The 15599-nt window shown below is 32.0% G+C and overlaps 1 protein-coding gene across 1 annotated transcript; it reads right to left on the bottom strand.

Annotated features, from left to right (window-relative positions):
• Positions 1-3398: 3398 nt before the first annotated feature.
• On the bottom strand, positions 3399-14961 carry LOC131851957 (pickpocket protein 19-like). The gene is made up of 10 exons (XM_059202516.1): positions 14828-14961; positions 12482-12676; positions 9930-10133; positions 8369-8501; positions 7252-7356; positions 6345-6543; positions 5818-5871; positions 5060-5138; positions 4147-4265; positions 3399-3502 (listed from the first exon to the last, which is right to left on the bottom strand). The coding sequence occupies exons 1-10, from the start codon at positions 14959-14961 to the stop codon at positions 3399-3401; spliced, it is 1326 nt and encodes a 441-aa protein (XP_059058499.1).
• Between the last annotated feature and the right edge of the window lie 638 nt (positions 14962-15599).

Raw genomic sequence — 15599 nt, forward strand, 5'->3', positions numbered from 1 at the left:
ATTCTTGATTATTTACGGTATCTATTGCTCATTCCCTTGCCTTTATCCTATTATTTGGTATCGGCGAAATATAGTATCTATTACATTCTAAAACACTATACACAATAAATTTGAATTTAAAATTAGAACTTTAAGCAAATTTAACATTTTTTTATATAACATAATTTATTTTAAGTGTGCCATATGTACATGGATAACAATTAAGTTTGTAAGGATTAAAATGGCAAAGCAAAGAGTTGCTGCCGTCCCAACTGAAAAAAATATGTGTAATTTTGAACATGTTGCTAATGAGATAAAAAGATCTCGTGAAAGAGAAGAGAGTGGATTCGAAATTGAGAATAAAAACACGATAGTATTGAGGTGTAGAAGTTAGCAGTAGAGATGAAAAAGTGAGAATGTGTTATGATTTCTTCTCAATAAGAGAAGTCTATAGTGAAAAGTAATAGCGGCTCGAAATCATTTGCTTTCTCATTCCCGAGTCTACATATAAGTTCTGAACCATAAGCAATATATTTGTTGGGAACAAGTATTTTGTATGTGATGCTAAACTAGTCAGTTGCGATATCTTTATAGTTGCCCCCAAGGCTGGCACCACTTCTCGTAACATTAGCTTTAGAGAGCCCATAAAATGGTAATAAAAACTGTAGTGGAGGCTCGCCTCAAGCGTGAAATACTTGAGACGCAAGCACCATAATTATGGTGACCAATTTCACTATTTTAAGTAGGATGACGATTTTTTTATTGATTAATGATAATAAAATTTATTGTATATGCTAAAGGGATTCTACAGAAGGATGTAAACATGAAAGTAATGTTACTTCAGTTATACCATCGTGACCAAATAAATATCAGAAATTCCTCGATGGCTTCTAAATGATACTGCACGAATGTCGACCTTTTCTGTTCACATTCCATGGCAGAAGGTAAATTCCAAATATCCATGTCGATAATAGGTATATTATATTTTTTATTGACAATTTTACAACACTCATAATATTTAGGCTTGCATATTGTTATTAAAGTTTATATAATTTAATGTATTCTATAATTCAGTATAAACAAATAATTCATTAAAAATTAGAATAATCACAACATTTACGTTTGTATACTGTTATTAAATTTTGTATAATCTAATGTATTATATTAATTGTATAATTCAATATAAACAGTTGGTCATGCAAGGTTTTTTTTAAACATTCGGTGTAAGTATTTAGAGAGTTAAATATTGGTAGTTTTACACAGTCCCCAAAAATCCAATAAGATCTGACCACACTAATCGTTAGATTATAGCCACAGATTTTTACGGCCTATCGTAGCATACATTGCACTTTTCTTTAGACGCCTTCGTGGCGTCAAGTTATCTTATAATATTAAACAAATAACTCTGGACAATTAACGCAGCTCCATCTAGTCCCATGGTTAGCAAAGCTTGTGTTCTGGGCACTAGACAACTGATATAAATACTTACTTATTATATTTTTTACATATATAATATATGTAAACATCCAGACTGATGTACTGTGAATACAAAAGTTTGCACCGTGCGAGGAATCGACCCCGCAACCATCGGAAGTAAAGTGGCTAAATCACTAGACCATCGAGACCGCAGATTATTGTAACAAAGCTATCATCATCATCATCATCGCAGCCCGGAAGACGTCCACTGCTGGACATAGGCCTCCCCCAAAGATCTCCACGACGATCGGTCCTGCGCTGCTCGCATCCAATGCCTTCCCGCGATCTTAACAAAGCTATATGGGTTTTCAGAGACAAATAGATTGTTAAGAATTTCTCTTGAGTGTGCGAAATAGGTTAGTTAGAAGTTCTACAATTTTGTAACATTTTATTGTTGTATTTTTATATATTTAAAAAATATAAAGATTAGAATATTAAAAATAAAACTAAGTACAAAAGGCCTTCTTATGGCTCATGCAAAACCTTCCAGACAACCTTTAAAAAGAGTATTTAATTTTATTAAGTAGGTAATTGACAAAATGTAAGTCTGATGAAAGCCGTGAACATATATAGTCTCACACAAATGGATATATGGTATTATTTGTTAATTTACTCTTTATTGTACCAGAAGTAATAAAAATAAAGAACATTAGGCATTTAAAAAAAGTAAACAAAGTTGTAGCAGTAAGTATCATATAAATGTCAGTATTTATCCGATTACCCTAAGGGATACTTAATACTAAAAGCAGAATACGTTTTGATTATTCTCTTTGTAATCGACAGGGTGTTATTACCCTTTTGTTGCCACGTACATTTTTCCTGATGATAATATTTTTTGTAGAACCAAACTTATTTTAAAAGTTATTTTGTTATTGTTTTCATTGTTCTAAGCATTTTATTCAGACAAGCATTAATTTGTAGATATTTATTTATTGGATGAATATGGAATGGGGCACCTACTTGCGCTAACGGTATACGCTGATGAAGAACCAGTGCTGCACGACTTATTCGGCATAAAATAAACCCATCACGATGCATTCACCTGGAATTAATTACTATGATTTCTAAGAATAAACATTACTTACAATGGGGCAACTAATTCCCAGCCATTCCTTCCAACGAAGGCGCTCCCAACGTTGCTATATAAAATAAAATAGAAAAAAACTATTGTTAATAAGAAGTATTTTATACTCATAAGTATTTGTTTAAGTTTTGAAGCCTGTGGTTCAAACCAGTCTAGGCAGAGGTTAAGTTTGTATTTCATTGAATAAGTCAACCATTCCCAGGGGAATATGTGATGAAAAGGTTTTACGTAAGTATTGCTTTGTTATTTTCGTTCCACAAAGAATGGCGAGTGGACTTAGAAAGTCTTCAAAAAGTCGCTAATACTACTGAACTGATTCAATTGCAATCTCGCTAATCCACAAAAAAAAGGTTCAGAAATAAAACATTGATTAAGTAAACATTATATATATTCACCAGATTTTATTGCAATGATCCATATTGTAATTAAAAATTATTTTTGTTGTATATTTTAAAATATACAACAAAAATATTTTTGTAAATAATCATAATCTTTTTCTTCTTATTATTAATTTAATTGTATCCTAACATAATAAATGTGAAAGTGTATCTGTCTCTTTATCACCTGTACACTACTAGACGACTGATCGCATTTTAAAGAAAGGCATAAAGTTTTACCGCGACAATAGACATAGGTTATAGTTTATTAAAAAAAATATAAGGAAGTCACAAGACAAATCTAATAACGTATAGGTAAAATATTGAAAGTGTGACTGCCTGTTTCGATAAAATGGCTAAACAGATTCTATCGACATGAAATGAGAATGAGAGGATTGTACCATGAGAATAAATAGCGGTTAACAACTAGGATATTGCTCATATGTATTCAATACTTGAACATGTCTAAAAGATATATTTACTTAATTAATTGAAGGTGCGCGTCTTATGCATAGAATATATATAATTTCTATAATACTGAGTAGTGATGCTCCAAAAAACACTCCTATTACCCCTCCGAAGTCCACTGAAAACAAAAAACAAGTTGAATCTAAACATCAATTCAACAGAGGTAAAAGCCGACTGTATAGATCTGATGATGATAGGTCTATGTCTATTTATTTCATCCGCAGCTTACTTTGTAATCTATTTTACAGTTGAAGGATTAGATGAGATAGTGGAATTACCTGATAATAAGTATAACACCTTAGTCCTCCAGAATGACAACGAATGACTGGTACCACGGACGCCACATCATAATGAATGTGCATACATATATACTTATTTATACAATAAAAATATATATCATCATCATTACATAGTATAAAACAAAGTGGCTGTCGCTGTCTGTCCTTATGTTTGCTTAAATCTTTAAAACTACGCAACGGATTTTGATGCGATTTTTTTTTAAATAGATAAAGTGATTATAGAGGAAGGTTTATATATGTATATATACTGTAATGGTGTTGTAATATTGAAATGAATAACTAAAATAAAAAATAAATATATATATATATATATATATATATATACTACTTGTACACCCAGGCGAAGCCGGAGCGAGTAGCTAGTATTGAATAAAACAGAAATTACTGGATAACAGGTACAACCTATACAATGAAATAATATAGATTAATTTATATAGTTTCTTATTATATTTATGTCTATTACCGACTAATCCAAGTGTAGCCCTAATAGCTACTCGCTGTACTCGCAAAGACGGGAGCTGAGCGAGTTTCACTCGCACACGAGTTCCCCGCGCCACCATCTCTTCTGTGTTCTTCTGTTCACTACAAAATTATATAAAGCGTTTGAATTGACCTGAACAACTCTGTTGGAAACCCTAATAAAGTAACAACCTTTATAACATTTTATATCATAAATTTCAAATAGAAATTTCTAAGCGTTCTCGAGCGATCGCTATTTGTTTTATTCTTTTGTTTTTCTGCAAACTATTTTACATTGCTACTAATATTGGACTAGTATTGGACTTTTATTAATTATAAAATATAACTACGGGTTAATTCCAACGATTTGGTGTTGTAATGGGGTTGTCATCGATCACATCCACGGTCCTGGTTGAGATGTGTACGTATCACTATCATAGTCACTAAAATTCAACGTACTAGTTGTTTTTTCGAACTATTCTAATGTCGATAGTAAATAAAGAGCATTGTTAGTAATGTGGACTAACACCCCCATTGCTAGCATATCAGGTTGACCTCCACATGGTTCCCCCTAGAAACCATCATGATAAATTCGAGCGAAATGATTCATCACAACATCGACAGTTGACAATGCCTCTGCCTATCCCAGCTGGAATAATAGTCATAACGGTGCGTTGTCTACATACTATTCTAATTCTATTGAGGTAGCTGACTTTTACAGCTTCACCAGAGGGAAACGGTAGCAAGTGCAGAAGGTATTCTAAACTTGCGAAAGATCTTATGAAGCAACTGAAGGCTCGTCCTCCACTTCCTCCTCTTACTGGCACTATTTTCATTTACAACCGCGTATATGAGCTCTCTCACACAGAGTCCGACATTCTAGGTTAATATATCTATAAATAATTAAAATAACTTACGTTTCAAATATATGTATAAGTTTATAGAGTACCTCTTCACATTTCATTGGACATTCACAAACTGTAGTGCTGAAGAAATCTATAAATTAATTTAATATGTATTACAAGTGGCAATGCATACATAACCAGTTCGTAGTGTGATTAACTTAGAACAAATAATATTTATATAAATTATTATTACTTGCATCTTATGCCTATTTTATTTCGTTTTACTGCCTTTGGCAAATACGACAAAAAGTATTCAAAATTTAAGGGTAAAGTATCAAAAATTACAAAAGTAACGGGATCTAGTTATTGCCATTTTAATTTACAAACTTGCTTTGATACATTTAATAAATATAGATACAAGAGTTTAAAAGAATACATGTGTAACAAATATATAAAGTTATAAATGATATAAAGTATCCAATTACTACTTTAATATTAATTAGATTACATGACAACAAACTACTAGTTAAACAAATAAAACCAAAATATATGACAGATATTTTTAAGAAATTGATCGTAAGTCACATTGGATAAGATGAATATTAACAATCAAAGATATTTCCCTTTAAAAAAAAACTTGATAAACTTTTATCGTGAAAAGGCACATTTCATTCAAATTTATGACAGATCACGTTTCTTTTTCTTTTCATCTCTTTTCAGATCTGAATCTTAAATTGAATAAATCAAACGCAGTGTTCGTGTACTAAGTACTAAAAGGGTATTTTCGGTAGACATTATAGCCATATTAAGTACATTTAATTTAAATTTACCTCTGTGTTTACCGAGACATGAAAGTCCTTGAATATCGCACATAGGGTAATCACCTGTAAAATAAATTAGAATACTCAACTTTCCATCAGAGAAACTAAATGAATCAAATAGGCGTTTATTAAAAGAGGAACTTTCAATCATATTTGTACGCGTAATTGCAGAAGACAGCGAAACTTACTATCTATTTCTAGAGGTCATAGTAATGTTCACAAATAAAAAATTTTAATTTACGTAAGTATTGTTTGAGGCTATTGTGATTGTTGATAATGAAATGGTGAATTCCGCTTACGCTAATGGTACATAACTGTGAGTATCATGGTATTGGTTGGCGTCGTCAGAACTCGGCAAGTTGGGCTAACTGACAAGTCTTTAAAACCTTTGGTAACTGTACTTCACAAATAAATAACTTGAAATGCTCTAGTACCATGCCAGCAAATACCGTAAGCGCAGGTGGTTATATCATTCCTTCAACATATAACTACCTTAAAATATGTAATAAAATGTATTAAAAACAAAAAGATTTTACCTAATCTTGGCATAAAGTGATGTGTACAATTACACAGCTCGACTTGAGCTATTGCTCTGCAATAAAATCTGCAGTTGTCGTATGTATATTTTGTGAAGGTCCAATGGTGGGCAAAAGACGGTTTTTCATGTTCGTAAAGACACGTGCGCGGTGGTCGAGACATGGAACTTACAGATTGATCGCTTAGTGTCTCTTCTGCCTGTAAAATACGTGAAAATGTAAAATATACTGAATTGGGGAGCAGGCATAGACTGGCCAGATAAATCCTATGTCTAATATAAAGAAATAGTGAAGGACCGGCGTAATATACGAGATGAGTCGGGAAAGTAAATGAAGGCATTGAGCGTAAAGATAGAAGACGTAGTACTCCATTCTCTTTACCTCCCAAATAACATGAACATAGATTTTTTTTAATTTGTCATCAAGTAGTTATATGATATGATGCATTAAAATTTATAATTCTTTTTACCAATGACAAAAATAGCATGCAAGCGGAAGGGGCTGATTGTTAATAAAAAAAATTCGAGCTGGTTTCATCACTATCTTTCTATATATCTCTCCAAAATAAGATCATATTAAAATCTTACTTCATTCGATCCATCCGAATTTTTTTTTTATGACTACACTAATGCTGTTGTCCGCAGCTGGACTTTACAGCTTCATCAGACGATAGGGACGAGTGCGGATGGCACTCCAAACCTGAGGAAAGACTTATGGAGCGGCTGAAGGCCAACTCCCGCCTGACGGATACGAATTTAATTTGAGGGCACAGCTGGGGGTTCAATCCTCGGCTCAGCCCATCGTAATTTCGAATTCGATCGGAGGGATGTTCCGAAGAGCGTCTTCCTTGACTGTGTAAACCTCATTACATCGTACAACAAAAAAGTTATCACGTGTTTTTCATTACCTTCAATATAATTTCGTAGTCTGACACAAAAGGGACGGCTACAGGCTGACCCAGCACATTTTCCATTCCAACGAACACCATGTCATCAGGTGAGTGGACCCTTATCTAAAAACAATCATTTACACCTCATTTGTTTTAGTTACCACATTATAAAATGTTATTGGATTTAGAATCTTAATATAATAATCTTAAAACACTCTTAGGATTACTACATATAAAATAATTTAGATAATATTGGTTTTCCATTAGTAATGTTAGCTTAAAAATTATATTTGTAGGCCACTACAAAGTTTATCTATGATGAGACAAAAATCTTGAATAGAAATATTAAATTTTGAATACCTAAGATAAAATTAAAAGTTCTTACGAGTTTAGAAAGAAATAGGTTTCACTCAAGACAAACTGATGATACTGAGATAAACGTAGGGATAATTTAGAATGGTCCCTTCTATGTGTAGCTTTGATCTTGAATATGTCGCAAAAAGTTTACGAATCTACGTGGTTTAGGATAAATCATTTGGAAGTCTATACTATAGAACAGGGCTATTTTCAACTTATAGACTGGCTGAAAATAAAGTGATGAGTACACAGAATAGCTAATTTTAATTCTTTCGAGCATAATCCTATATATTTATATAGTACTCTTTACCTATATGATTGCAGGGGCATTCTATATGAAGTAGATAGGCAGTAACTGATCATTAAGTTTAGGTAATTTTATTAGTAATCATGAGCATGGCTAATTTGATGACTTTTCCTTGTTATGACTATACTATACAATGAAAAACAACCTGACCTAATATATGGCATACCTGAAGAGCAACCTAATGAAATATAATATATCGGATATATCATATATTACTAGGGTGTCTCTATTGTTACGTTATATTTGTCTTAGTGAAAATATACAATTCTTTCTAGAGATCAAATGCCTTAGTCAAAACTAGCGAAAATTGCAACGAATAAAATAGCGTGCACAGCTAGTTCCTCGCATTTGTGAAGTGACACTTATACAGTTTGTATGTGTGAAGTTTCGTACGCGCCGGGTTGTTGCGTAAAAGTTAAGGCATGTCAGTGGAAGTTAATCTTGCGTAAATCTTCGCTTGTGTGAGCTCACCCCAATTTTCTGTTTGACCGAAAGCAACAGGGATGGCTGACTACGCCTGTTCACTGTTAGTACAGTGTCGTTGCCCGCGATACGAGAATTAAATGCGAAACATACGCCATACTCTGTCATGATAGGAAGAAATCTGTGGAAAAATAATGGAATAAACTTTAATAAGGTTACGTTTTAATTACTATAGTAATTAACGTTGTCTGCAGAAGATTCCTTAACTAATAAGACCGCCTTTTGTACCTATTACTATGTAATAATTTAAAAATACATATAATGTAATTTTCATTAAGCCGAATTTAAATTACATTCCCAATTTACGACAATAAAAAAATCTATTATATATTTTCCTATGCTAAATTATATGTTTTACACTTGTTATGTTAAATATATACATATGTTACTAACATATAAACAATAATAATAAATATACAATATTTCTTGAAGGCGCCAACCCTAACGTTAGTGACTGTTGCCACTTGGTGTAATGGGAGATTGTTGATGGATTGCGCCGTCTTTATAAAGTAAAAATAATAACATTCTTCTTTTCTTATAATAATAATAAAGCCTTTATTCAGATATTAGTTATTATTACATATAGTCATGCTAACAAGCATACACCTAAATACTTTTTTATTTTCTTATTTATCCCTTATACTATATTATTTTATGGATAAGTCGCCTTCTACAATGCATTGGTTCACTTTATTATACATAAAAAATATATTCCTTTAAACTTGAATGTTTCTTTGTTAATAGAAAGTTATTCACTTAGATGTATTAGATACTCCACCAAAAAAGAAAGTTATATAGATAAAGTTTAGTGAGCCCTTTGTAAGTACCACCTATTCGTCGATAATCTTTATTGAAGTAGGTTGACGTAATCCCTATTCATTCAGGAACAAAAACAACCCAATTTATTTGGTTATTGAAATAAGTTGTATATATGTTGTTGTATTTATAATATTATACATATACATATAATTTTAGACACATTGTGACTTTTTTTATTAAATAATACCTAACCCTAAAACCATTGCCAGTAAACTATATCATATCCCGACTTGAATCCTCCTGCAAATAGTAGTCGACGATATTCATATCGGTATTTCCTACACCTAAAAGTCAGTCACTCGTAAGTTTTTTATGACTATTTGAATTATGTAATATTATGTGATCTGTGATTTGGATATTTAGATATATTAGTTTGAACTCACGACCTCTTGAGTGTAATTCAGAGTAGTAAACCACTAGGTAACTACGCAGGAAATACATACAATAGATTGTAAGTATTACGTTTCGTATATACATAAGCCGAGGATTTACAAAGTCCTTTGTACGAGAACGATAACGTATACTTACGGGGTTCTGTGGTCGTATTTCCTCAGTTCAAATAAAATTTATTGAAGTATACGTTATATATTTATTTAAATTGCTAGGTATGTAAGATATACTACATAAAATAAATAACCATCGAGGTAACAATACGAGAATGGGATTATCGAATGCAAATTATATTAAGTATTTTGGGGTAACTAGTAAATTGATATAATTAGTACTAAACTGATCACAGCATTGAAATAGCTTGCCATCCCACCAGCAATCTGACAGTATATCAGGGCACTTGGACCGGACGGTATTCACCACATCCACAAACTCTTCTAAACATGTTTGATTGACTTTACACGACGCGCAAGTTCTGCAGTATCTAATATTCCAAATGCTCACTTCCTTGAAAAAATCCAGCATTGCTTTTGGAAGGTGATGTCTGGGAAAAAAAATATTACATATTTTGTATTTTATGTAGGTACAAAGCGGATGGTAAGTGGTAACTGTCGCTTATATTGCTTAAATACATGAATAGCAGTATGTACATCACGTTATCATATGACGTCTTTGATACCACGCATGTGTTGCTAAAATAGCCACATATACTATATATACTAACTGTGCTCGAGTTTTACCCGCGTGAAACTTATATTCTACATATTATTCTGATATATAAGCTATGTTACTGTAAAGTTTCATCAAAATCCGTTCAGTAGTTTTTGCGTGAAAAAGCAAACATTTATTCACACTCACAAACTTTCGTGTTTATAATATAATTATGTATATATACGAAGATAAGGTTTTTTTTTGTATTTAAAATATATGTATTAAAAAACCGTACGTACAAAGTGGATGGTAAGTGGTAACCGTCACTTATATATCACGGACATCACATTGTCATATGAGGCCTGTGATGGGACTCATGCGTTACCGTTAGATCTAAAATAGCCTTCGTATATAAATACGAAGGCTATTTTAGATACATATATCTTTTATTTTTTAACCATTGGTATATTTTGTTTGTAATACTTTATTGTACAACAAATTTTTTTATAAAAAGATACAAAGCACTCATTAAATAAAATTGTACAGTGGTGGATATATCTCAAAATTTCTTCCAGTTCGTTGATTGTTAATACAGTACGAATATTCTAGAATGATAAATGTATTTGTCATTGCTTATGCTAATGCCAATAATAAAAGAAAAAAAAGATATCCTGACGTAACATTCTATCAATGAAAATGCCAACGAATCCGTTTCTAGAATCGATAGTGCACCTAAGGGGCAAGTTGCGAAATGAATTCGCAAACTGTAACAATATCGGACCAACGGCGATGGTATGAAAATAAACTTATACATTTAAAATGAAAGGAGATTGCGAACTCGATTGCTTTGATAGCAAGTGCAGTTTTGGAAATTGCCACTACAGAATTAATAATAATAATATTTCAGGACAATTCATACAGCGTCATCTAGTTCCTACATAAGCGGAGTTTGTGTCATTGTTACTAGATATCTAATATAAATACATAAGAGATACCTACTTTGTTTTTTTTTTGCAAATACTACTAATTTACTTACCTTGCGTAAAATACCACACCTATATAAACAGTCATAAATACAAATGTTTGTACAGTGCGAGGAATCGAACCTGAGATCATCGGAAAGGCAGTGTGCTAAACCGCTAGACCGCCGAGTCCGTGAATTATTAATAAATTGTATGCACAAGGGGATGTCTACAGATATTTTTTTATAATTGATGATCATAAAATTTTTGGCGGCACCAATGAAGGAGAATAGGATGAGTCGGGAATGAATTTAGGTCAGTTATTCCATTGTTGATACAATTCAATTCGACAGAAATTAACTTTGAATATTCTTTCGACTCGTGCTTGATTTTGACGATAAACAAATGAGGAAGATAATAAAAAAAATGTTTCAGCGCGGCTCATCAAAGTTTCTTGTGGTCCGAGAGCTGGTAGCTATTTTGCCCAGAGGGTAAGTATGGCCATTCAAGGAGGCAAAGCTGCTAGTATTTTGGGTACGCTGCCTCGATGTGCCGCGTTGGATTACAATGATTATTCGGTATACATTATATGTAGCATAACTTGACGCTTGAAATATTATTTCTTGTGTTCTCTACCTGCACCAGCAAATTAATCCCCCCGCTATATGTCGGTCGAAGGCGTCCCGTGCAATGATTATTTCACACCCTGTATACCCTGTTTACAATATTTATAAAATATTTATAAGCCTTCATGAAGGAGGACTACTAGCTGAAGAGTGGGATGTATCGGCGCTGCCGTGGCAGATTGCCGTCGTCAGTGCCATGACCACACAGACAAGCTCAATATATTCCTTTTAAACTATTATTTCATATATATGTTAGTCTAGAAAGTATTTATGATATGGGCAGTTGCCTCAAATAAATAATAATAATAATAAAATTAAGAAAAGAATTGTTAAAGTCATATACATTAACAATTTTTTTTTTATTTTATTATTATTATTATTTATTTGACACATTAAGTCCGGGTTTTGAATCGGGAACCCATGTTTTTATAAATGTATTTTTAAAATGTATGTCTGTATATTAGCTAACATAAAAACATAGTAATTTTGGAATAAACGATGAGGGTGTATATCTCTCTTAGACCAATAGTTATGTACAGGGGGGAATGGTATTGTCAATATGGACTAATGAACCCATTTCTATCAATGTACTATGTCAGTTTCCCCTTGGAAACAATCGTAAAAAGTGCGTGGTAAATTTATTATGTACTTACTCGCTTATGTATTTTTTTATATTCCCCGTGTCTGCATGTTGGCACACCGTAACAGCTGGGAATGGAGTGTCAAAATCTATGTAATTCGTGTCAACCAAATAAGACACGTCGTCTCCAGAGTAAAAGCTAAATATTGGCTCCAGAATTCTTGATGCTGTAAATGCACTCCCTGTCAGTACCAATAACCAAAATATTCTGCAAAAAATTGTTCCGTTTAAGTACAATAATATAAACATTTTGGTATAATTTCAGGGCAAATTTCTTACTAAGTTGGCTAAGTAACACAATTTACAATTCACATAGTATTGTAAATTGTGTTAATTAGCCAACTTGATAATGAAATAGGAACGACCACAGAATCTTCGTCTGTACTATATAATACTATCTTGTCTGTGAACTATATGCATGCATATATAATAAAAATGCAATTACTGGCCGTTCGTGCATAGAAGATATATGAAAAAACTGTTGTAGTATTAAACGACTTTATCACTTTTATTCACTTTTATCAATTGAACCCAATGGAATCATTTTTAGAAATCTGAACTGCGTCGAAATTGATTTCCGTTACTAAACGCGCACAAAAAACAGACAGTATTTTTGTGCGCGCTCAGTAATGGAAACCAATTGCGACGCAGTTTCATTAATGTATTGTGGTAATCTCCGATTAAAATTTTGTGTATTTTATTTCAGTCGATTAATAAATAAAACAGTTATTATAGTTTCGAAGTCGCAGGCTCAGCTAGTAAAGCCAGTAATTAATAAAACAACTCGTATAATTTGTCTTGAGTAGATGACTGACGGATGTTGATTAGGGTATGAATACTATTATCATAGTCTCAGCAGGTTATTTTAGAAGTTGTTTGCAATAATTCTATCTATAATTAGTCAAGGTTTTATGTAACTATTTGTCCACATATTTCTTGTAAACGACGCAATATATTTTATAATAATTTCCAGACTTTTTCAGTAACCAGTATATACATATATATATGACTATAATAATAACCGTGTATAATTCATACAACGCCATCTAGCTAAGCAGAGTTTATGTTATAGGTCATACACACCCATAACACATGCTAAGCAGAGCTTAGAAATATATGACGTTGTGTAAATTGTCTAAGGATATTATAATTATTAAAGAAAAGCGAAATGCAAACTACTGATTACAAATGTTTGTATCGTGCAAGTAATCGAACCTGCAACCATCACAAGGCGACCTATAAGGCGGTGTGCTAAACCACTAGACCATCAATGTCACAAATGCCGAAATGGATCATAAGTAAGTACAAAAAAATCAAATTATCCAGGGAATGGTATTTTGCATGAATTATTAAATTATTGTAATCCATGGATATTAATTTCGACTCAATTTTGTGGCAACACTGCGCCATTTTATTGTCCGAAAATCATTTTACATTTCTCCCCTACTTTTCGTCCAATCTCTTCTCACTTGGCTGCTTTTCTGATTTAATTGATTACCCCTATTTAAATATAAGTACTAGCTATTGCACAGAATTCGCATATCTAATACCACAGTTTACATATACAATTCTATGGTACTATGTTCTATGTTTGAATTTATTCAAAAACCAATACAAATATTAAGATATGATTTCGACAATAATTATTATATTATTATGTATACATGCGCTTCAATATATTAAATTCCGATTTAAAACTATCTTCATGTACCTTTATAATATTTTAAAAACCTAATATGAATGTTTACGACCGTATGTATCCCAAATGAAGTAGTCAAAGGCATTATCAATTATCAACGTTGTGATGAACACTTAATTAATCGAATCACTGTATATATTCATATCTGTAAGTCAATGTACGGGATACAACCTAATTTTTAAATTAGTAATAGATAATTTTTCATCAGCGCATTTACTTGTCGTATGTATAGATAGAACCAATATAATTACTTGAATTACACATATCACAGGCTAATTGGACCAAAAAAACCAAACAATGTACCATAGAGTTTGTGAAAAGTCATTTGCTTGATACCTCAGTCTCTTATACCTATCTCTACCGCGAAGCAGCTTCTTTTGTAAGGTGTTTCAGTTGAAGGGTGAGCTAAGGCAGTGCGGTTACGAATACGAAGTATGACATCTTAGTCTTCAAGAGCAATATATGAGAGGTACTACGGGCGTCAGATAACGTGATAAACTTTGTGTTATTCACTATAGGCGAATATTACCATTTACCATCAAGCGGCCGTCAACTTATTTGCTTATATTGTTTGATATTCCAATTATATATAAAAAGAAGTAAAGGGACCTACTTACTACTATATTTACTTACTATAATTTAAGTATAAGTATAACTTACCTTTTATATATTGGTATGTATGACATTGATAACATATGTCCTATTCCATGCAGATTGCTCTCATCACCAAAGTATCTAATTTTATTACTAATTCTAGTAAATATTGTGACACAAATTGTTTTACTTAGTTTCATAGTGACACGTCTTGTAACAATTGTATAGTTTTTATTTTCTTCTTCTCTGTTCATAAGAAAATGCACTCAATGAAGAACAAAAATTATTTTGTTTTACTTACGTATCTACTACAATACCTAATTTATTCTTTTTTAAGGATTTTATTTCTTTAATAAGTTCTTTTTCGTTTTAATGTTTTATGAGAAATTAAATAAAAAAGTTAGTTTATTTGTAATATTTCTTATTTTCTACTTTTAACATAGATTCTCAGAAAAACTGCTTGTTAAAAGCGGCATATGCAAACACAAAAAAAAGAAATAGAATAAATACCTATTCCACTTTACAATCTATTGTTGTTTATACTTTGAAAACAGTGAAGGTTTTTATACCGACATAATCTGTATAAAGAAATTAAATTGTAGAGTCTGTTTGTCATTTCAAATTAATAGTTTTTAGCACTATATGCATATGAAAATATGTATATATACGGTACTTTCATAAAAAAGCTATGTACAAAATTTTCCTCGGTATATCAGTCGGTTTGTTCCTGGTTATGTCAGAAAAGCCTGTACCAATTTTGATGGGACTTTTACTCGCATATAAGTAATATTATAAGCATTAACATCGGGTACTTTTATAATACAAATTTTAATTGTTT

This window comes from Achroia grisella, unplaced genomic scaffold, assembly GCF_030625045.1.
Source record: "Achroia grisella isolate CSIRO2021 unplaced genomic scaffold, CSIRO_AGI_Agris_v1 utg821, whole genome shotgun sequence".
NCBI lineage: Eukaryota > Metazoa > Arthropoda > Insecta > Lepidoptera > Pyralidae > Achroia > Achroia grisella.

Bases quoted from the DNA above. Each gene is read 5' to 3' on its own strand.
- LOC131851957 (XM_059202516.1), bottom strand. From the start codon at position 14,961: ATGAAACTAAGTAAAACAATTTGTGTCACAATATTTACTAGAATTAGT. The intron at 5,872-6,344 runs GTAAAATCTTTT...TTTATTTTACAG, and splicing joins TCACTTTATGCCAAGATTAG to GTGATTACCCTATGTGCGAT. The intron at 3,503-4,146 runs GTAATAGACATA...TTTTGTTTTCAG, and splicing joins GGCTACACTTGGATTAGTCG to TGGACTTCGGAGGGGTAATA.